Source organism: Heterocephalus glaber, unplaced genomic scaffold, assembly GCF_053883595.1.
Source record: "Heterocephalus glaber isolate CG9 unplaced genomic scaffold, H.glaber_assembly_v1.0 deba00000594, whole genome shotgun sequence".
NCBI lineage: Eukaryota > Metazoa > Chordata > Mammalia > Rodentia > Bathyergidae > Heterocephalus > Heterocephalus glaber.
In genome coordinates this window covers 23014731-23036441 of record NW_028258151.1, presented here as the reverse complement: position 1 = coordinate 23036441, position 21711 = coordinate 23014731, and the positions used below count along the sequence as shown (strand labels likewise).

The 21711-nt window shown below is 53.5% G+C and overlaps 2 protein-coding genes across 25 annotated transcripts in view; one reads left to right on the top strand and one right to left on the bottom strand.

Moving 5' to 3' along the window:
* Nucleotides 1-21711, top strand: part of Abtb2 (ankyrin repeat and BTB domain containing 2) — a 165940-nt gene that overhangs the window by 136072 nt on the left and 8157 nt on the right. For both annotated transcript variants that reach the window (XM_021264377.2, XM_004852061.4), the window contains 8 exons: nucleotides 12231-12383; nucleotides 13100-13265; nucleotides 15957-16046; nucleotides 16479-16580; nucleotides 18146-18242; nucleotides 18589-18724; nucleotides 20242-20471; nucleotides 21421-21599. In XM_021264377.2, the coding sequence (XP_021120036.2) occupies nucleotides 12231-12383; nucleotides 13100-13265; nucleotides 15957-16046; nucleotides 16479-16580; nucleotides 18146-18242; nucleotides 18589-18724; nucleotides 20242-20471; nucleotides 21421-21599 (1153 nt within the window). The remainder of the gene's footprint in view (nucleotides 1-12230; nucleotides 12384-13099; nucleotides 13266-15956; nucleotides 16047-16478; nucleotides 16581-18145; nucleotides 18243-18588; nucleotides 18725-20241; nucleotides 20472-21420; nucleotides 21600-21711) is intronic.
* The window catches only part of Nat10 (N-acetyltransferase 10), a 65377-nt gene continuing 53869 nt past the window's right edge, over nucleotides 10204-21711 (bottom strand). For 8 of the 23 annotated variants that reach the window (XM_087205571.1, XM_087205577.1, XM_087205578.1 and 5 more), the window contains 4 exons: nucleotides 15804-16115; nucleotides 14635-14767; nucleotides 12209-13330; nucleotides 10204-12055 (listed from right to left, as the gene is read on the bottom strand). The gene's annotated coding sequence lies outside the window, so the exon portion shown is untranslated. The remainder of the gene's footprint in view (nucleotides 12056-12208; nucleotides 13331-14634; nucleotides 14768-15803; nucleotides 16116-21711) is intronic. The other 15 variants (XM_087205586.1, XM_087205590.1, XM_087205582.1 and 12 more) reach the window with 14 other exon arrangements.

The following is a 21711-nucleotide window of genomic DNA, read 5'->3' as shown; positions in this document are numbered from 1 at the left end:
AGTGCATGTTTGCAGTACATAATGTTTACATTCCTTGCAGGGAGTTGGACCTACCATATTTTACTTTCTCTTTTCATCCCTTTTCCCGTTTCTCTCCTCCCTCTATCCCTTGATCCCTTTTCCCTTTGAGAAAGATCTACCTCCCTACTTCTATTATCTATCTTTTATTTTTTTTCTCTTTCTTTATACTTTGGGTTTAGGAGAAACCACACAATAGACTTGTGGTGTTTCAAAGTACAGATTTCATGACAGAAACGAGTGCACACTTTAAAAATACAAAACGTGGGCCGGGGATTTAGCTCAGTGGTTTCGCCGCCTGCTGTGCAAGCGCAAGGACCCGAGTTTGATCCCCAGTAGCAAAAATTTAAAAATAAAAAAAATAAAAATAAAAATACAAAACATAGGTGTTTTCCCCAAGTCGTCACTGACTTTTAACAAATGCTTCAAGGTCAGACAGCAGGTCTGCGGCTGCCCAGGACAGATGCACGTGCTCAGAGGTCTGAAGGTCAAGTTGAGTCCTCCTCCTGGGGCTCTGACTCAAGCAAGCCAGCCTCAGTTTCCTCTTGGGAAAGTGAGAGCCAAGCCTGCTTCTGTGGGGGGCTCCCCTAGTTCTGGGAGCATGCCCCTAACAAATGAGGGCCCCCCTTGAGGAGAGGCACCTCTTTGTTCCATTCCAGATGCAGAAGGGGGAATGTCCCCCTCTAAGAAGCACTTTACATAAATCAGAGGCGCCCACTGATAGGCTGTGTGCTCCGTCTAAAGAAGTAGGCTCGTTAATCTTTTGCTCAGCTTGCGAAAGCGTTTTCTTATCAAATAATAGAGATGATGGCAGCGGTGGCTTGATGCTACTGACTTGTGATTCCCCTAAATACCATTTCAAGAAGATTTGCAATCTTAAGCTCTTTTCTCTATTCCTCTCCCCCTTTTTGTGCATTAAATTTCCATCTGTTTACCCAAAATGGAAGTAAATGAAATAATAGCTATTGGGTGAATTAAGTACTTGCTTCCGTGTACCCCCCAGGCTGGCATAGGCAGTAACCTCTGAAGGGACTTGTGTATTGTCTGCAGTGTTTGGGGGGCTGGGCCTCCTACCCTCAGCCATTCCTCACCACTCTTTTTCTTTTCTCTCTATCTGAAGTTACTTTGGGTAAGTGTTCATTTGCTCACTAGTCTGTCCTTTCCTCACCCTTCTAAAACGGAAGCGCCATGTTCCTACCTTGTGCCTGAGGTGTCCTCAGGACATAGAACAGACCCCAGCACATAATAGGCAGTTAATAAAATAGACAGTGAGCCTAATGGTTAGGATCTTTGAAGTCAGGGTGTAAGATGGGGTCCCTGCTCTGCCATTCACTCAGCTGTGTGACTTTCAGCAAGTTATTTGATTTCTGAGCCTCCATTCCTCCAGCTTGAAATTGAAAATGACTTGACCTACTTGCAAAGGATTTTGTGGGGATCAAATAAGGGAATACATGAAAAGAACTTGTCATAGAATAAGCTTCTCATACATGGTGGCTGCTGATAGCAGTATAAATACTATTATCATAAACCTATAGAGGGACTGAAATGGCTAAACTATGTTTAATGCACAAATAATCCAAAACATGAGTGAATTTAGAAGTCATGTCTACTCAGAATACATGTTTTTCTCTCCCTCACCTATATACCTACCTCTGTTCCTGACCTTAATTTCATCTTAACTCGGCCAAGACAGTAGCCAGGACCAGGTGAGGGAAAGAAATGATGAGGTAGACCAGATGTCTCAAGACTTAAGTGAGGATTGTTCTGGATAGAGATATTTGCAAATTCTAGATTTATTACACCATCCAAGGATTTCAAAGAGCCCTACAACCCGGATTCCATTTGTCCATTGAATCAGAGATCAGTGTCACTACAGTCAATGGTGTGTCATGTCACTGGCCACTGGCTTACTGGTTTGGCCATAGGGCCAATGTGACAGGCTGCCATTGCATCCCTGGGAATGATGGGATCGCATTCATTCTGCACAGGCTAGAAGCATTGAGGCAGAGCTTTGCATTCCGGAAAACACTTCACACAGCATCCTGGCAGATCCTCAGTACGTCTGTTGGAGGAAGCTGTTACCGTTCCCATCTACAAATGAGGAGACTGAGGCTCTGAGGGGGACCAAAGCATGGCCAAGACCACAGCTGGGAAGAGGCAGGGCTGAGCTCAGGCAGGATGGTCCACTTATGATAATGCAAGGAATTCACACTGTCCACACTGCTGAACCCTTCTCCTTCCCAGGAGAGGGGACTAAGGAGCTGGGTCTCTCTGTTGGCATCTCCTCTGCCTAGGCCACTTGGGCAACTTGCTGCCAACTTCCTGGGCCCTCTTTCCCATCAGATTTGGGTTTGCTGGCTCTGGGTGGCCGGCCTTAGTGTGGGCATCTGCCAGCATCCAACAAGGAGCAAGCCAGGGATTTGGGGCAGACAAAGAAAGTAGCAGTGCCAGACAACAGAACAGGATCTTGGCCCGGCCTCTGACAAGCACGCCCGGGGGCTGCCCATTGCATACAACTTCCTGCCCCATTGTTGCACCCATCAGGTCCTCACAGAAAAGAAGACTGGGAACTGTAGCCTCCTTCATAAGTTCAGAGTGTTTTTGTAACACAGGCAGCAACAATCCCCTTTGTCTGCAATACCGCCAGGATTCCGAGAGTGCTTGGTGCAGGGAAATCCCAGCTCCAAAGGGAGTTGATTTTGCTTTCTTATGGTAGCTTCTGAGGCTGAGCTGGAGACAGTTCAAACCCTGAGGATGGGGCAGGACACAAGCTCAGACCTATCAGAAGCCAGGCTGGGCTGGTTTCTGGCCTGCTCTTACTTGCCTGCCAGCCAGGTAAGATTTCCTCTCTCACAAACCCAGCTATTGTTGACAGCTGCCTGGGACCCCCACCACACCCCCCTTTTACTAGGTGTAGGTTTAAAAGAAGGCTGGCTGCACACCCCTGAGACCTTGGGTTCCAAGCCACGTTCAAGCATGATGAGGCTGTGAATGCAAAAGGTGGAGTTTGGGCACAGTGTGACCCGTGCCCATGGAAGCGAGTCTTTACTCCATCCTGCCTCTTTCCAGTTCTTTCCTGGCCAATAGGCTCCCAGCATCTTCTGTAGGGCAGTTTGGCATCATGAAAGATCCCAGGACACTTGTTTCATTTTTATGTTTTTAAGGGCCGGCCAGATCACTAGTAGCTGTCTATGTAACCTTGATCATGTGCCCAAACATCTCAAAGCCTTGATTTCCACATTTATAAAATGCAAAACACCTCCCTTGTAAAATACACCTCCCTTGCAGGTGGCTGTAAGGATCAGAAGTAACAACACGTGCAGATGGGACGGCCCCATGCTTTGTTGGCAGATAGTAGGCGGTCAAGAAATCCTAGCATTGTCGGTGCCACTCAGAAGCCCATGCCAGATCCTTCCCTGGGGCTGCTGTTGGGATGTGGGTGCTGAAAGCAGGGGCAGGCCCTAGCCAGGAGCCTGCCTTGTAGCTGTGTTGGGGTTCACACCACCCTCCCTGAGGCCCAGCCCCATCAACAAAACCACTAGTTGCCACCCAAGAGCCTTCCTGTTATGCATGCTGGCTCTCCTCAAGAGTTACATGTCCCTGTCTCCTCCTAGAAGTTTCTAGAAGCACTTCCTGTGGCACCCTGAAAAGGCCACCTTTCTGTCTCAGGCTATGGGACTATAGGGCAGGGTGGTGAACCTATGCCGCGTGTGCCACAGCGGGCTGTTTGTTATCATGGAAAGCTCTAAAAGGTTTGCCATCACTGCTAGAGGGGGAAAGAAAAGCAGGTGCTGGAGATTACACTCAGCAGCACTTGGACAGAATTAGCCATTGTGAGAGCCTAAACAAAGACCCCCATCCCTGCCCCTGCCCAGCAGGGATCCATGGGATACACGCACCCAAGGCAGAGACCCATGGGTAGTGGCGGATGCCCATGGGAGAGAAGCGCCTGCATACTGGCTAGAGGCCCTCACCTGTCTGCCTTCAGATGGTGAAAGAGCCATGGTACGCTGAGGCCTAGCATGGAAGAAGAAAGGTCTCTAGCAATGATAGCCGTGGGCCCATAGGTGAGGTGTAGCCTCATGACCAAGAGCCACACCCCAGCAACATGGCAATCAGCCTGCTGTCACAGCGTTCCATCCCAGTGCGGTGCGTGGGAAAAGGTGATACTCTGCCCACTGGACCAGCTGCCCGCTCTGTACTGGGAAGCTCTGGCCTGAGAAATGGGGCAGGTGCCCTGGACCCAGCAGAGAAAGTTGGGGACTGGGGGTGACTGTGTGCAGTGTCCACTGGAACCTGAACCATCTCTTCCACCTGAGATGCCACCTGGAGTCAGGCCCAGCTCCCAAGGGCGGGTGGCTGAGTACCCTCCACCAGGGCACAAGGCCACACAGACACCTATGGGATCTGGGCCATACCCTCCCTGGTGACAGCTCCACCCCCGCCCCAATCCAAGCTGCCTTCCCAGAAACTGCCTGAGCCCTATCTCTGGGATTCCCGCTCCCCAGGAAATTGTTTATGGTTGAAAAGTTCTCATGTGCAACAGTTCTCTCTTTATCTGGGAATTATTTCCTTTTTATCTGAAGAGTACCATTTGTCAGTACCCAAGTCAACCCAGGCCTCCAGGAACAAAAGGTGAAGCAGCATCCCTTCCTCTTGCCTGGAGAGCTCTGGAGCCCCTCAGAAATCACTCCTGAGTAAAGCAGCTCCCCAGCAGGTGGACAAGAGAGCTCCACCCCCAGGGGTGAGAACCTGCCCTGTCTCATTTATAAAGTCAAGAGGCCACCCAGGGCCAAGGGACTGCTCTGAATGGCACAGAGCATGCTCTTCAGGAGCCTGGACTCGGGTCCACTGCCTGGGTTTCATGTTCCAGCTCTGCCGCTGGCCCGGTGCGTGGCAGGTAGCAAAGTTTTCACCTCTCTTGTCCTCAGTTTCCCCATGTGCAAGGTGGGCCTACTATGAATCTCTGCTGCAGTGGGCGGGATGTAGCTCAGCAGAAGAGCGTTTGCCTCGCATGTGTGATCCCCAGCACCACAAAGAAAACAAACAAAGCACCTGCTTCATAAAGTAGGTATGAGGGCTAAATTGGTCAGTAGATATAAGGGACTTACTTATGACAGCACCACGTGCTTCGCTGTTCATCATTTTCTATTATCACTGGATGGCCCAACTGTCTTGCAACTGGCTTCACACCCCACTGCTGTTAGACTGCCATTGAGACTCAAGGACACTCATTGGGAAGAGGCCGTAGGTGGCATGGATATGCATATCCAACCAGGGGCAGTAGGAGATCCCTATCGTCCCAGCTACTTAAGAGGCTGAGGCAAGAGGATTGCTTGAGGCCAGGGGTTCAAGGCCAGTGTGGGCAACACAGTGAAGCTCCATCTAAACCCCACACACCAAACCACAGAGGGTTAAGGATGTAGCTCAGTGGTAGAACACATGCTTACCATGCATAAGGCCCTGAGTTCAATCCCCAATACCAATAAAAGAAACCAAACAAACCTATAAGTCATCTGTGAATCCAGGCAGGCTTTATCTAGTGCCTTTAATCTGCACCAGATGAGTCTTAAAAAGGGTGTATTTTCCCCATGGAAAGCCCAAAGCTCCACCTGGACCAGAAGTTGCCTGGCTCTAAGCAGAGTTTGTGCCACAGGTCAGCTGCAAGTCCTGAGGCAGCCTGAGAGTCCAAAGAGAGAAACATGCCCAGCCCTGACTCCAAGCTGAGCCAAACCATTCTGGTTTACCAAGCAATCCTGGAGAAGTAATTAATCCAAGATGTGAGCCGGACTAGAATCGCTTCCTTTGTGCTGGGAGTGGAACAGGACGTCAGTGGGACAATGTTGGTTTTATTCTACATGGAGGTTTTGGCTTGGTTTGGGGCCACGGTGACTCTGTAAATCTTCGGGAAGCCACGGAAAGGAACTCCAGAGCCAACCCCCACCTTCCCAGAGAAGTCTGTCTGTGGAGCCATCGCTCCAGTGGGGGAGGGGCAGTGCTCCCTGCCTCCCCTACCCAGACAGCAAGCCGGGGAGGGGTGTGAGAGCAACGGGTCTCACAGCAGGGTTCGTGAGAAGTGGGGACGCGGGCCTGACCCCATCAACCCCAGAGCTTGGCTGTGCCTCCCACTGAAAGGGGGCGAAGCTGGTGGGAGAATTGAAGGCCAAGGATGGAAGCATGGTGGCAGCCCCCTCCCTTGATTGGTGCCTGTGGGTGTCTGGTTCATCCTCCCTGGAGCCCAAGGGTGCTGTCAGGTGGGGTGGGGAACTCACTAGGGACCAGCCAAGGCATGACATCTCCCAGCCCAGGGAGCCAGTCCCGAATGCACCCCAGAGCTGCTGTGCTCAGCGGAAGGTGGAAGTGACCCTGAGGCCCAGCCTGTTAGGGCCTGGCATTATTGCCCCTTCCAGCTGGTGGGCACATCCAGTCTTTGTGCCCCACTTCTCCCAAATGGATGGGACAAACCTGCTGGCCCCAGACACTCCACTCTCAGGTCCGGGGCAGAGGCACGAGGCTCTCTCCTACATGGGGCGTGGGTCACCGGCCCCCAGTTATAGGCTTGTGCCATCTGCCACCCTGACTCTTGCTCAGAGGTCTCTGCCCACCTCTGTGGAGATCAGAGCCTACTTTGAACTGGAAATTGGAGGCGTTTCCCGTTCCAGGTTGCTAGGACACTGCTTACAGGACTATAATCCCAATAAATCATACGCTTGTGGAGTGGTGCAGGATTTTTGTTTTGTTTTTTTTTCCAAGCTGCAGGGACCTCTTAAAACCAATCCCTTAAGAAGCCTTTTCTCCATTTTTTAAATGGGGAAAATGGCTTGTGTAGTCTTGGTCCTGCTTGAAGCGACAGAGTGGCACTCATCGATACGATTATCTTAAAAGGAGAAATGAAGAGAAGCTGAACAGTGCCATCTGGGTCTGGTGTCTCCATTGCTTCTGAACTGGCAGTGTGACCTTGCGTGAGGCACTTAGCCTCTCTGGGTTTCCATCTCCTCCTCTAGCAGTGAGAGGAATTGGTCAGGTCACGTACAAAGACCCATTTTCCTGGTGTGTTTCATGGACTCTCCCCATGTGATAGTAGTTGTGCACACAAAGGCAGATGCTCCCAGAAAGTCAATGACCACAGGCTGGGGCGGGGGGGGGGCGCAGGTTAAGTTAGGCACAGACAGCACTGGGGACGTCAAGGGTCACAGATCCCAAGTGATTCTGTGCCCACCCCGACGTTCCTGACGTCAGCCCCTGGTCCTCGCTGCCCCTTCCCCCGTGCGAGCCTCTTCACTGCCGAGGCCCAGGGCCTGTGCCGCCAGAGAGTTTGCAGCTTGTGCTCCACATGGTGCTTGCATTTGTTTTTCTGCTTCGTGAACCAGGCTGGGGTGGATGGCAGACAGGCAGGCAGCTCGCCACAGGCTTCTGCCCGCTTCACGTGTTTACACTTGTTGTTGGAACTTTAAGAAGGCTGGAGCTGAGGCATTGAATAGGGCCGCATTCCTCTGGCCTTTCTTGCTATTATGCTTTCTCTATCAACAGATGCTAACCTAGTAGAGCAGTGAATGTCCACACAGTGCTTACCACAGTCCAAAGGCTGAGCTATGCACTTTGCATCCGTTCTTTCAGCTGTCTTGGGAGGTGGTCTAAGAATCGAGACCCGTTTTTCTCATGGGGAAACTGAGGCTGGGAGAAGTGAGGTAATTTGCCCAGAAGCACACAGTTTAATTCACTGGGAATTTACCAGGTTGCAGCCTGGTAGACACCGGCAGAGCCCATGCACTTGACTCTGTGCACCGGTTACAGCTGCTGACATATGGAGTCTGTGAAATAAGAGCAGAAGGGTTCTCTCTCTCTGCAAAATGTCTAGAAGCCTCTAACTCAAACAGCTCCTCCCTTAATAGAAAAATAGGCCCAAAGAGGCGCCCAAGGTTACAGAGCCACTTCGGTTGTATTGAAGGAATTAGACTTTTCTCCCAGGGAGGATGCTGCAGGGAGGGGTCTGGGAGCCTCAGGTCCCTGGGCTGGAAGGGCACAGGCAAACCATGCCCCACTCCAGGGTTTACTGGAGCCTGTGCCACCAGGGCCAGGGTCCCAGCCCCATGCCCACTGCTGTCAGCTGGCACTGGGTGGTGTTGTCTTAGGGATCTGCTGTTGTCTTCTAAGGCAGAGGTCCTCAAAGTGTAGTGCTGGGACCCCCTAGGGTCCCAGAGATGCTTTCCTGGAGTCCACAGGTTCTAAGCTGCTTTGCCTGGAAGATACCATTTTCACTCTCACTCTGATTTTTCGCCTGAGTGTCCAGAGGCTGTGCGACCTGATGAGGATGTCATTTTATAGCGAATGGGATGTGAGTTTGTGTATTCCTGCACTGTAACCTTTTCTAGGTTCTAATTTCTGATACAGTGTTGATGGAATCTCACACACACAAAGTCTCTTTGATGTCCCCAGTAATTTTTAGGAGTATAAAAATGGTTCTGAGACCAAAAAGACCTGAGAACCACTATGAGGTGAGACCCAGCCGAGGGGTGAATAAAGGGGCTCTGCAGCCTGGCCCTGCAGGCATCTGCATTCTGGCATGGAAACGCTGGCAGCCAAGCTGCCCCGAGGGGACACAAGAAGAGGAAAACGGCCACTTCTCCAGGCGAGAACAGAGCGGAGACCACAGGGAACCGCATGCATCAGATGGTCTCAGCCTCGCTCTTCCCTCTCACCATGGAGTTGGGACGCAGCACAGCCGCTGCAGGCGGGAGTTTTCATAGGGATTTTCCAGAATGTGCAGTAATGCAGCCCAGCTCTCCTCAGCAAGCTCAGGGAAGGAGCTTGGTGAAACTACCAGAAAGGAAACAGCCTGAATCTGCAGCCCATGATGGGGGTTACATGTGTTATCACTGCCTACCGGAGGCCCACAGGCCAGGGGGCGGGAGGGCTGAGGACAAGGCCGGAAGAGGTTCACTTGGGGGGCGGACCATGTTAGAGGCAGAGATGATTTGGCTTTCTGTATTTGAAAATATTGATTAGCACTAAATTCAGGAAACAGAAACCCCTCTAGGTATTTTAAGCAGGAAGGGATTTAATGCAGGGAAATGGGGACTAACGGAATCACAAGAAGACCTCAAGGAGCAGATTCTAAGCTGAGCCTCAAGGAATGGCTGCAAGGACAACAGAGCTCATCCATGGGGCTGTGGGGGCTTCTCCCTGAGGCTGTGAGTTCAAACACACACCTGTGAGCTGTGATTCAGGATTGGAGCTAGAATTAAGGCATCTTTGCCGTTGCTTTCACCACTCCTACCCCTGTCTCAGGAGTGCCAGAAGGATAGAAACTAGACATTCTAATGTTCTGTAGGAAACTAACCAAGAATACTTCATGCTTTCGTGACCTGTTCACAAAAACAAAATGGACACAAAAGTGGCCTTGGCCTCATGTCTACTTCCCAGATCTCTTGCTCCCTCTTTAATGGTGAAACCTAATTTGTATCTGTAACCCTATCTGCAAAGGAGTCCAAGAAGTATAGTTGTCAACTGTCCAGTCTCCGAGCAAGATGGTAGAATGCAGCCAGTGAGCCAATCCCTGGTGTACAACCACTGAGGGCATCAATACTGCATTTTCTCATACACTAAATTCTAAGACATGAAGCAGGAGAGTGAATCCAGACACCATCTGGTTGGGCTTCATGGTTCCCCAACTCCCTCTTGGATTTCCCCGAGTGCAGCTGGGAGATGCCTGCCTAGAGGCCTAGTAGCCGCACTTGGCACTTTATCTTGGCCATTGGCCACAGTGGGGAAGAATGGCTGGCAGATTCATGAATTATCTTTTTATTCACACATCCATCTCTAACACTGATGGTTTAACTGAAACCTTTTCCTTGTTTTAGAAGAATTGATATATAGAAGTCTCTCTGAGCTTGCCTTCCAGTCTTGTAATATGAGAATTGTAAAATTCCAAATTACTTGTTGGGGGGTTTGAATGAGCATTTTTAACCAAGGGAGAGCTTGTAAACAGAGAAACACTTCACGACTGGATTGTTTTTCCTTCCTAGATTACACAAGTTCCCCCCATCAAGTCTTGGCTTCCCACTCTCATGAGTCAACACTGTGCCCTTGAAAATTAGATGTTATTTTTCTGGGCAGAAACATGACCTAGTCCATAACTAAAAACCTGGGTGTATTATATACTTAGTTACTGATACTCATCTATACTTTCAGTCATTCAGCAAACATTTATTGAAGACTTCTTGTGTCAGAGCCCAGGCTGAGCATATTTTGGAAAAAGCAGAGACAAGGCATCACTCCTGGCCTTAGAAGGAATAGTCTCATTAGGAAGATGGGGCACATTCACTGCTGGAAGAGTCATAGGGATTCTAGTGAGTTTCAGGGCAGGAAGAGATTTTTGGCTTCCAAAAAGAGATGCCACTGGCACTAAGCCCTGAAGGTTAAATAGAATCTAGACAGGCAAAGGGGAGAATTGATCTTCTTCATGAAGAGATGGCAACAGGCAGGGTTGCTCTATGCACTATGATCTGTGTGCTGGTGACAGGTAGTGGCCTGGCTGGTGATAATGAAGTGCAGCTCTAGGCACCCCTGAAGGCCCGGACCAGTGAGGCTTCCCCAGCCTGGCATTTCCCCTCACACTCAAGTGACTTGTCCATTTCCTGCAGGGACAGAACCAGCATATCAGAATCACTTCCCGAAGGAGTCACCTTCCAGATCACATCTCATTATTCTGGGGCTTGTGGTTGTTAGGCAAAAGAATCCTTTACCCTCAAAAAGAGAAATTTAAAACTCAGGATGACCTAAAGCCTGGGGAACTGAGATAAGTGATCCGGGCAGTCTCTGGCCATCACCTGTAGCCGGCTCAGAGTAGCTGAGGAGAAAGCGCCCGACTTTTCCCTGGTTGGAGAACTCAGCTGCGTGCCAAGGGGAAAGGCAGCGGTGACAGCGCAGGTCCAGTCCTCAAAGGCCCAGGGTACCAGTGGAAGTGGAGCATGTGTAGGACTGACTGCCTGCCTTGGCCTGGCGCCCACTGCCTGGCTTAGTTTAAAAGGAAGGACGGAGAAGAAGAAAAAAAGGAAGGATGGAGGAATAAGGCATCAGGAGGGGCTGGGAACATGGGCAGGAGCCAGGAGCCCGACATGGGCTATAATCAGACACCAGCAGTGAGGGCTGGGATGTCTTTTCCCTGGGACCTGGCGAGGGAAAAGCACTCTCCATTCTGGCCAGAGCAGGCTGGGTGTCCACTGTCATGAAGCCAAAGATTGGCTGCTGGGGGCATGAGATCTATTGGCCTGTGAAGTGCTCTGCCACAGGGCTTTCGCCATGGGGGACTTGGCAGGTTGGGCAGAGGACAGGAGGAAGCCTTCATCGGTAGCAAGTGGACCCCACCCCAGGCTGAGTCCCAGAGCTGGCAGCGAAAGGGGTGGGATGGAGGGGGGTACTTGGTGAGGGGCACTGTCCCATTTTATGGGAATGGTGCCCCCTGGTGGCATGTATAGTGCTTTTGAAAGGTGCACCCTGGAGCCTGGAGCACAGACCCCATGCTGGCAGCCTTGCCTTGCTCCCGGAGTCTAGCTGCTCCGCATCATGGGTCTTGGTGTCATGAAGGACCCCTGAGACGGTTCCTCCCCGATCCCGGCCCTGGAAGGCAGAAGGCCCAGTGAGCCCCATTCCAGCCGAGGAAGCGACAACTGTCCACCACACACAGACAGTGTGATGTGCACTCACCCACCGGGTCTCAGGATGAGCCTGAGAAAGAGGGGCGCTGCAGGTGAAGACAGGATCCGAGTGTTTGTACGGCACAATGAGGTGACAGCTGCTCGAGGCAAAGCTGTCTTTGGAGCCTGGATCTGTGAGACTTTCCTCTGGGCCCACTACTCAGGAGACGCTGTCTCCCCTCTGCAGAGAGGAACACCCCAGCTCCACAGCTGAATTCTTGGGAGGGGACAGGAGGCCTGGTTGTACATGTTGGGAAACCCCTTCCCTCACTGGCCACCTAAGGGCCCTTGAGTTCTGCTGATGTCCCATGACTGAGTCCTCCAGACCCATGAACAGGTTTCTGTAGAATGAGGAAACAAATCGAAGTCTCTATGAGCAGAAGAACCAGGTCCCCTCCACCCCTCCCAGCCTGGGGGGTTGTGGGATGCCCAGCTTTGTGGCTGTTTTCTGAGGGGTTCCTCTGCCCTCCCAGCAGTGCCCCACGCACACTGACCTCTCTCTCTGCTGCCCCTCAGGCCCTTCATGCTGCTTCCGCCACTGATGGAGTGGATGCGTGTGGCCATCACCTACGCCGAGCACCGCCGTAGCCTCACTGTGGACAGCGGCGACATCCGGCAGGCGGCCCGCCTGCTGCTGCCTGGCCTGGACTGTGAGCCCCGACAGCTCAAGTAAGGGACCAAGGAGGAAGGCAGGCCCAGCACTGCACAGCCTCTGCTCACTCCCCTCAGCCTCCTTCCGCTCCTGATGGCTGGTGGGGAGTTGGTCAGAGAGGGTGGCTGTAGCACCTCTGGGCTGCTCTAAGGGGGTCCTCAAGGTGTGGGCCCCTCTCTCTGGGTGACAAATGCCTTGACCCAACCAAAAACCTAGGCAGAGCCGCTTGTGGAGTGTCCATTATATGCCCTCTGGAGATACAGGTATAATCTGACTGTCCCCCGCAGGCTGGGTCAACTGCCCATGAGATTCTAAGGCCCCTTCCTCCACGGCTCTGGTACTTCTGGGCAATACCAGGAAGCCTTGATGAGAGACAGAGGCAAGAACTGGACTGTGGCCGCCAGGACTGTTTCATAGGCTGAGGGGCAGCCTGCTCCCTGCAGAGGGTACACAGCATCCGGCCACTGGGGTCCCTTGTAGGCTGAGTTGGGAGTTTGTTCCTGACAGCTGACGGGTCCAAAGAGCTCAGCACACTTCCTTAACCTGTTTGCAGAAAAGCAGTACAGTTCTTCATGTAAAAGAGCTTGTCGGGCCAGGCATGGCAGGTGCGAACACAGGTCCCAGTCCTCCAGCCGTCCTCACAGCACATGTCAGCCCAGCCGGGGCCGGCGGCATTGAGGGGCAGGGTCCTAGCTCAGTCACGCTCACACACCTCCTGGTCCCTTCTGGACAGACCCGAGTGCTGTTTCAGTTCCTTCCGGAGGCTGGATGCCCGCGCTGCTACAGAAAAGTTCAACCAGGACCTAGGTTTCCGGATGCTCAACTGCGGGCGGACAGACCTCATCAGCCAGGCCATCGAGGCCCTGGGACCTGATGGTGTGAACACCATGGACGACCAGGTAATTTCCCAGAGTTCTGCTCGGCTGGACTTAGGGACCAGACTTGGGAATCCACAGTGCTGGAGCTAGAGAGAGAGTCCCTGTGTCCTAACCTGAGACACTCTCAGCCCTGTGCTTCTGAGAGGTGAGCTCAGACATTACCGGGACCCCTTGATAACCTCGGTAATGTGGATTCCACTTCCCTGGCTGGAGGGCTGGCGACTGCCCCAGATGGCCAAGGCTGGGAAGAGTCCAGAGACGTCAACTTGACGTTGAGCTATGGATCATAATCGCCAATATTCGGGGGGGTGTTGTGTGCCTCCTATACTAGGCCCCTGGAAACCCCTGCTTTCCTGGAGCTGACATTCTTTCAAGGAAACAGACAGTGAGAAAAACACACCTGTAATCCCAGCACTCTGGGCAACTTAGTGATTTAGCAAGACCTTGTCTCAAACTTTAAAAATTAAAAAGGGCTGGGAATGTAGCTCAGTACGAAGGCCCTAGGTTCAATCTCCATTACCACAAAAAGAAAAAAAATAAACACACATAAAATGTAGAGCATGTTAATGAAAAGTGCCAAGGAGTAAAGTGAAGCAGGAGGAGGGGTAAGAAATGTTGGAGGTGATTTACAATTTTAAATGGAATTTAACTTGAGCTTTTTGTGTTTGAATTGTTTTTACATGAACGGCTGATGCACAGCATTTACTATATTACAGGCATTATTCTAAGTGCTTCACATAGGTTACTCCTTTAATCTTGAGAGCAGCCCAATGAAACAATTACCTTGCCCATTTTATAGATGAGGAAACTGAGGTACAGAGAGGTTGCTTTACCTAAAGTCACACAGTGAGTAAGGAATGGAGCCAGTACAAGCGGGACCCAGGCGGTCTGACTCAGATGCCTAACGAGGGCGGAGTAGCCCATTTGTTTATTTGACTCTGTTTTGGGAGCCGTGACTATGTGCGTAATGGCACTGTGTGGTTTGGGAGACCACACAGAAGCATGGGGAAAGTTAGATGACAACAGAGGGTTAAGCCATGCTTTCAGAAGAGATGACAGCTCAGTGCAAGTGGTGACATTTTAGGCGCACGTGAAGCCGGAGGGTGGCTGGGGTGGGGGCCGCAGGGGTGGCAGCCTCCGGCTGCAGGGGTGGAGCTAAGCCTGAGGGAGGACAGGAGTGGGAGGCGTTCCCAGGAAAGGGGGCAACTCGGGCAGGGCTGGGGTGGGGAGACCACGGGGCTGCAGCAGCCTTGCATAGCGGCTCTCACAAGGCCCCACAGTCAGTGCATGCAGGGCTTTGCGGGAGCCGCATCGGGGAGGCCTCTGCCTCTGGTGATGCTGGGGTAGGGGACAGGATTTAGTCCCCCACAGTGTAGACAAGGAGAATTACCTGCCACATAGGGGTTCCCGAGAGCGTCCATCTGGTACCTCAGTGAATGCTTGTGCTGCTTCATGTTGTCAGCACGATCATGGCAGTGAAGGTCCCTGAAGTCTGATCCACAGCCCCATTAGCCTCTGTGTGCCTGGAGTGGAGATGGAAACAGCCTTTAACAGTCTCCCCTCTATGGCTCATGAACCAGTTTAAACTCTGAATTTTGTACAGACATGCGGAGAAGAAAGGAGTCAACTGTGTCAACAAGGGGACGAAACAAAGCTACAGCTTTGTTATGTTGCCCTTGGCTTTTCTCTGAATGCTCTATACTGCTGTTCCCTAAACCTTCTTGGTATTTATAGCACGATGTGTGGGTAAACAGTCCTCTGCCCCATGATGAATCTCAGGCCATTTCTTTATCTTTGAGCACTAGACAAGGATTTATGAGTTAAGGAGATCTTGTCTACACACACACAACCTAATAAATAATACTGCAGAACACTGGAAAAATGCTTGCCAGGCTCCAGCTGTGGAATACACGCTTTCCACCCCGCCTTTGCTATTACAGGCCATAGGGAGACCCAACTAGGAGGCAGCCCTGCTAACCGCCCCCCAAACCTGGGGGAAGCGGGGTGCAGCTTCCAGAAAAGCCCTGGATGGCTCAGCGGTGCAAGATGCAGGGCAAAGGCTCTGCACTCCCTGGGGTGACGCCTCAAAGCATGGGCTTCACAGCTCATGCGGACCTGGGATCCAGTCCCAGTTCTGCCTCCTGTTAGCCATGTGGCCTTGGGCAGTTAATTCCCCTTCTCTGCTCCTCATCTCTGAGATGGGACAATAGTAGGAATAGCACAGGGTAAATGAGACCCTGCATGTCAGTCTCCTAGTACAGATTTCCATGCACAGGCTCAGTGTATGATGGCTCAGTGTATGATGACAGAACAGGTAATGCTGGTGGTGATATTTTATCTAGGTAGCTTACTCTGTACCAAGCACCTTATACACATTAACTCACACAGCAAGTCTATGAGGCAGATACTGTTCCCCCTTTAAAGATGAAGAAACTGGGGCCCTTCTATAAAATTTACAGTTACCTGTGGCAGAGGTGGCTTTTGCATCTAAGACTGATGTGCCTGTGCTTTCCCCCACCTCTGCCGTCCACAGTGCTTGTGAAAATGTCCCCTACTTACCTTTCTGGTGTCCTGTGTCCAAGGGGCGGGGGAAGCCTGAGGAGAAGGGCTAGGGAGAAGCAACTGGATCAGGTGGGAAGCTCTGTCCAGGGTTCCTGGGGCAGAGGCCTGTGGGATGTGTGTTGGTTCAGCACCTGCCTTCCATTCACGCAGGGCATGACGCCACTGATGTACGCCTGTGCTGCGGGGGACGAAGCCATGGTCCAGATGTTGATTGATGCAGGAGCAAACTTGGACATCCAGGTGAGCCAGGCCCTGAGCCAGAGCCCAGCTTGAGGTCTCTGGCAGCCATGGTGTGATGTGTCTCTGAAGCTAGAAATACAGATGCAGAGATTTTCCTCATGATTTGGGCTGAAAGGGGGGGAGGTAAGGGGGATGAATGGAGAGAACAGCCACCATTCCCCAGCATCCCCAAATACTGCAGGCTCTGCCTCCCTCTGAGGCATGAAGCGCTCCCTGCTCTGCCATTTAGCCCATGGCAGACATCACTAATTGGGCACCCACCCTTTCCTTTTGAGCTTTGTACAAGAGTTCTCCAGGAAGACCTTACCAGTCAAGTTGAGTTGGCTCCTATTCACTGTCCCTGCAGGGCAGGCTCCTAGCTAAGGTACCTCTGTCACCTACCCAGAGATGTCACCTACCCTGGAAACATCAGTCTTTTGTTGCGTTTTCCAGGTTCCAAACAACTCTCTCAGGCACCCCTCCGTCCACCCCGACAGCCGGCACTGGACCTCGCTGACGTTTGCTGTGCTGCATGGACACATCTCTGTTGTCCAGGTGAGCTCCTGCCAGGCACACAGTGTGCCCCCGCTTCCCAAGTGGGCTGGGCCCCGAGCGTAGCCCCAGCCTCACCAGGGAATCACAGGTGCCACTTCAGGCCAGGCTCACTGATCCCCAGGGCAGCACCCACCTGATTTGCCTCAAGGTGTGGCGCAGTGGCAGAGCCCTGCCCAGTAAGCATGAGGCCTGGCTTCAATCCTCAGCACTGCCAAAGTGAAAAAAGGACGCAGACCCAAGCAGTACAGAGTCCCACATCTGTGTTTCTCTTGGCAAAGACCTGTGCAGCTCCACTAGCTTTTCTCACTACCAGCCCTTTCTGACCCTTCTCTCCTCTTCTCTCATGAATCCACCCCAAAGCCGGCTCCACACCGTGGCTCCCTCCTGGGTGCAATGACGAGTGGTGATTCTAGAAGTGGAAGGTTTGGGCAGAGCCACTTCCCACACCAGCAGGGCCACCGGCCACATGGCACTTGCCTCCCAGCTTCTTAGATCCTAGGACCGGAAGTTCCTATAATGCCCTCACCTTCATTCAGCTGGCTTGCAAGGCCCAGGAGGGCAGGGAGTGTGTCCTGGCCCATAGCAGGGACATAGCCACTTCTGGCCTGCTTGGAAACTACTGCCCTCCCGAGGAGCCGAGCAGGGTTGAGCCTTCGAGCTGTGCCCTGGGCCTGCCTGGACTGCTGCCCAATTTCATCCCCATGGGTGAGACTCCGCCCCTGTGGCCTGAGCATGGTGGTTTCTGACTCGCAAGTCTCTCGCAGAGAAGCTGGAGATCAGCTGACTCCTTACATCTGCTCCGCGGCAGCAGCAACCAGCAATGGCAGGCACCTGAGGAGGGCTTGTCTCCAGGAGCCTGGGAATCTCAGGGTCCTCCTCCAGAGCAGGAGGCAGACACCACCCCTCCCCAACACAAAGCCAGGCCCAGTTTGGGGCTGCTTGGTATCTGTTAGCCCTGCCCCGCTGTCCACTGGCAAACCTGCCCTTGCTGGAATGGGGAGAGGCCATTTGGTGCCCTGGACAGTGCGTGACATCCTCCCCTGTTCTACCTCTGACCAGCTGGGGAAGATGAGCTGCTGGACTGGTGATTAAGCCTGCAGCATGCGGTCTCGTTTCATTTAATCTTGGCAATACCACAAGGCAGGCCTCCCATTTTGCGGATGGGGAAGACAGAGGCTTGGAGAGTTGAAGCACCTGCCCCAGGTCACTCAGTGGTCAGTGGCCGGCCTGCACTGCACTCTTTCCAACACTTGCTGCCTCCCAGGGCCTCAGTTTCCCCCTGTAGTTTGAGAGAGACACTTCAGTTCTGTCCATCTGCATAAAGTGCCCAGAAAGGCCCCTGAAGCCAGTTGGTAGGAAACCATTGAAGGAGAAATAGCCCGCAGGCATGGAGCTGAGGGTAACCAGGGCTTCTCCAGATCCAGCTCCTCAGCCTGGGGGTGAGCTGCCTCATGCCACACGCCTGGAGAGAGCTGCAGCCCCACTCCCAACCCAGGCTGCTCCGGCTCTTCCCAGATGCTCCCTTGCCGAGCTGAGCAGTGCCCTCCCTTCTGTGCCCCTGGTAGTTGCTGCTGGATGCAGGCGCCCACGTGGAGGGCTCGGCAGTGAGCAGTGGTGAGGACACCTATGCGGAGACACCCCTGCAGCTGGCCTCTGCAGCTGGTAGGTACATGCCCTCCCTTTGGGGATCCCTGGAATCCCTCCTTCTGGGCCCGAGGGGTGTCCTCTGGACCCTCTGTCGAATCATGCTAAGCACTGTGCCCAGAAAGGAGAATCAGGCCAGGAGGCCTTTCCCTATGCAAGCCCAAGAGGGGACTGTGGCAGGACATAGCCAGCCTTCCTCCTGCATCTCCCTCTTCTGTGCCCACCAGATGAAGGAAGGGAACCGAGGGCTTTCCTCATCATTCCCCATCATTCAGAATCTGAGGTACCCTCTCCTGCCCCTTGCCTTCTGCCTCGGTGGCCAGCCACCCTGTCATTCTCCTCAGATTTCCTCCTTATCTTCCAGGGAACTATGAGCTGGTCAGCCTGCTGCTGAGCCGGGGCGCTGACCCCCTCCTCAGCATGCTCGAGGCCAGTGGCATGGCCTCCTCCCTCCATGAGGACATGAATTGCTTCAGCCACTCGGCTGCCCACGGCCACAGGTACCTCCCCCGTATGCCTGCCCTGGGCGACCTGGGGATGCTAAAACAGGCTCCCAGGAACCTGGATTCCTTGGTGGCGGCAGCAGAGTGCGGCCTGGAGACTCCAGGTCGGAGTGGCTCAGAGAGGTCCTGCCAGGCCCGGAGCTGGGCCTGTGCCTCCCACTGCCCAGAGCAACCGATCCTGCTTTCCAGAAAGATAGTTACTGCTGCAGCTGGCAGGATGCACTTAGTACACACCCTGCTTGGTGAGGGTTCTCCAGAGCCCATGGTGGCCTCAGGGTACCCATTCACACAGGGTATGGGTCAGCCAGGAAGATGTACCTGGAGCAGAGGGTAGACCTGTCCGGGTTATGAGAGGACAGCAGCAAGCTGAGATCAGAGTCGGTTGACAGCACTGGGGACAACGGGAAGTGAAGGTGATGGAGGGTAGAGAAGATGCCCAGAAGAGCTGGCAGGTGGGGCACCTCCCTGCTGTTACCGGGTACCCTTCTCTCCACCAGCACTACTGAGCCTTGTCCCGGAGGGCTTTGTCTCTATACCTTTTTTCATCTTTTTCCTCACCCACCTCAGCCCCGCACCATCTTAGATGTCACTGTCCAAGGCCCCACCAGGTCCTGCATTTGTCCCGTGGCCTCTCCGCCAGCACCCTAGGGACAGGCACTGTGGCACCTCACCTTCATATACCACTACCTGGAACAGACCAGGTGTTCTATAATCTCTGGAGCTAGCAAATCACCAAATGAGCTAACTGTAGCCAGCAACCTCTTGCGGGTGACCTGAGTCCTCCCGGGGGGGCCTCTGGGCCATGAGCTTGGAGGTGCTTGGAGGGGGCCCAGCAGGGATGCTGTGGCCACAGCTGAGCCCCCAGGTGACCCTTGGGTCTTGCCTGTGCTGCAGCCACTCCAGAGCCACAGACCACGGGCACTGGGTCTGCACTGCCCCAGTGTGGCGCTGAGCACCATGTTTGTCATCTGTGAATGGCAGTGCCTGTAGGGTCTCCCAGGGCTGACTGCAGCAGGACATGGAACATGCTGTCAGGTTGCCATCCCCCATGTAAAGAGCTTGATGTGTCATTCGTCCTCATGCCGCTGTCATTAACAAGAGGGGAACGGCCCAGGCCAAGTCCAGTGTCTGACACTCTCACTGCCCACTCCCGGGCTCTGCTGCATTTAATGCCTGCACATCAGCTTCACATCAGCCCTGGGAGGGGATGCTGTTGGTGCCTTGTGCTCCAGGTGGCAAAGCAGTTAGGACGCAGGGAGGGAGCACAACCTGAGACCACAAGGCCAGGGTGGCAGCACTGCCTCTGCTCCACAGCCCAGGAGCCCTCAGTGACACCAGGACAGCAGTCATCTAGGTCTCCTGCACCCTCCCATCTCCTCCAGGTCTCGAGATGGGGAGCCCTGGCCCACCCTGCCTGGAAAGGAAAGATCATTATTAGCCTTCTGGGCCAGTGTGGGCCTGGTCATCCATTTTGGGGATCCCATCCTCATTCTCCTTCATGCCATGGCCTGCAGGAACATCCTGAGGAAGCTCCTGACCCAGCCACAGCAGGCCAAAACGGACGTGCTGTCCCTGGAGGAGATCCTGGCTGAGGGCGTGGAGGAGAGCGATGTGTCGAGCCAGGGCAGCGGCAGCGAGGGGCCGGTGCGGCTGAGCCGGACCCGCACAAAGGCACTGCAGGAGGCCATGTACTACAGTGCCGAGCACGGCTACGTGGACATCACCATGGAGCTGCGGGCCCTGGGTAAGGCTGCGCAGGTGTGCACACACAGGCACACACGCACTCGAGCATGCATAGTCACTCCCTGCTGCTCTCCAGCAGGTGGCCAGGCCCCAAGGATAGACTAGACCACAGGGCAATGGCTAGGAACATGCACCACCATGATGAGAAATGTTCTGGGCCTCCACAGCCCTCTGCCCTCAGCCCTGCCCTCCTCCCTGGTCACAGTCCAGGACTGTGGAGCACTGGGAGTCTCCAAGATGCCCTGAGGATTTGTACACGATGAATCACATGCCTACGGGCTCACCCCACCTTCCACATTTTGGGTCTGGGAGTCTGGCCTTTCTGTGTCCTCCAGGGAGGCTGCTCAGACAGGGTGAGAAGCTGTCACTTTCATTACCAGGAATATGACTGGCTTTTGTCATGAACTTCACACACGGTTTTAAATTACACTGCAGCCCTCTGACACACTCTGGGGAGCTGGTAAACAGTCATTACATGCCCCGGATGTGCCCCGACATACCAGTGAGCCAGTGGGGAGCCCCTCCTTGACAGGACCGGGTTCATTCCCAGCTTCTGTCCAGGATGGAGGGTAGGTATCGAGTGCCCTGCATTTTCTGGACCACCAAGTCCACCTGGTCACGCCTCCAAAGTTAATGTCTCCCCAGCAAATGATTCTATGGGTCAGCAAGTGGTGGACAAGAAATCTCCAGGCTGTAAAGCCTGAGTTTCTGCACTTATGCTGAACCCAAATGGCCCTGCCCTGCCAGTGATGCCTCTCAGAGCCAATTAGATAGAGGTTTCGTCACATGGCTGCAGTGGTGGTCACTGAGCACCTGGTGACGGGGCAGGAAGCAAGGGTGTGTGGGGCACAGTGCTCTGCAGGCAGCAGGGCACTGAGGGGCACCTGCCCTGTAATCTGTGCGGGGCACATTGTGAGGTGAATGACGCCCACCCTTCCCTCCTGGGCCAGGTGTCCCCTGGAAGCTACACATCTGGCTCGAGTCTCTGCGGACCTCGTTCTCCCAGTCTCGGTACTCAGTAGTGCAGAGCCTGCTGCGGGACTTCTGCTCCATCAAGGAGGAGGAGTACAATGAGGAACTAGTGACGGAGGGCTTGCAGCTCATGTTCGACATCCTTAAGACCAGCAAAGTGAGTGTGGCCAAGAAGCCCCCACCCCCAGGCTCAGGAGCCCACAGTCCCGACTTGGACTCTGCACAGACACAGAGTGACATGCAGCCAGACACACAGCCAGACACATGTG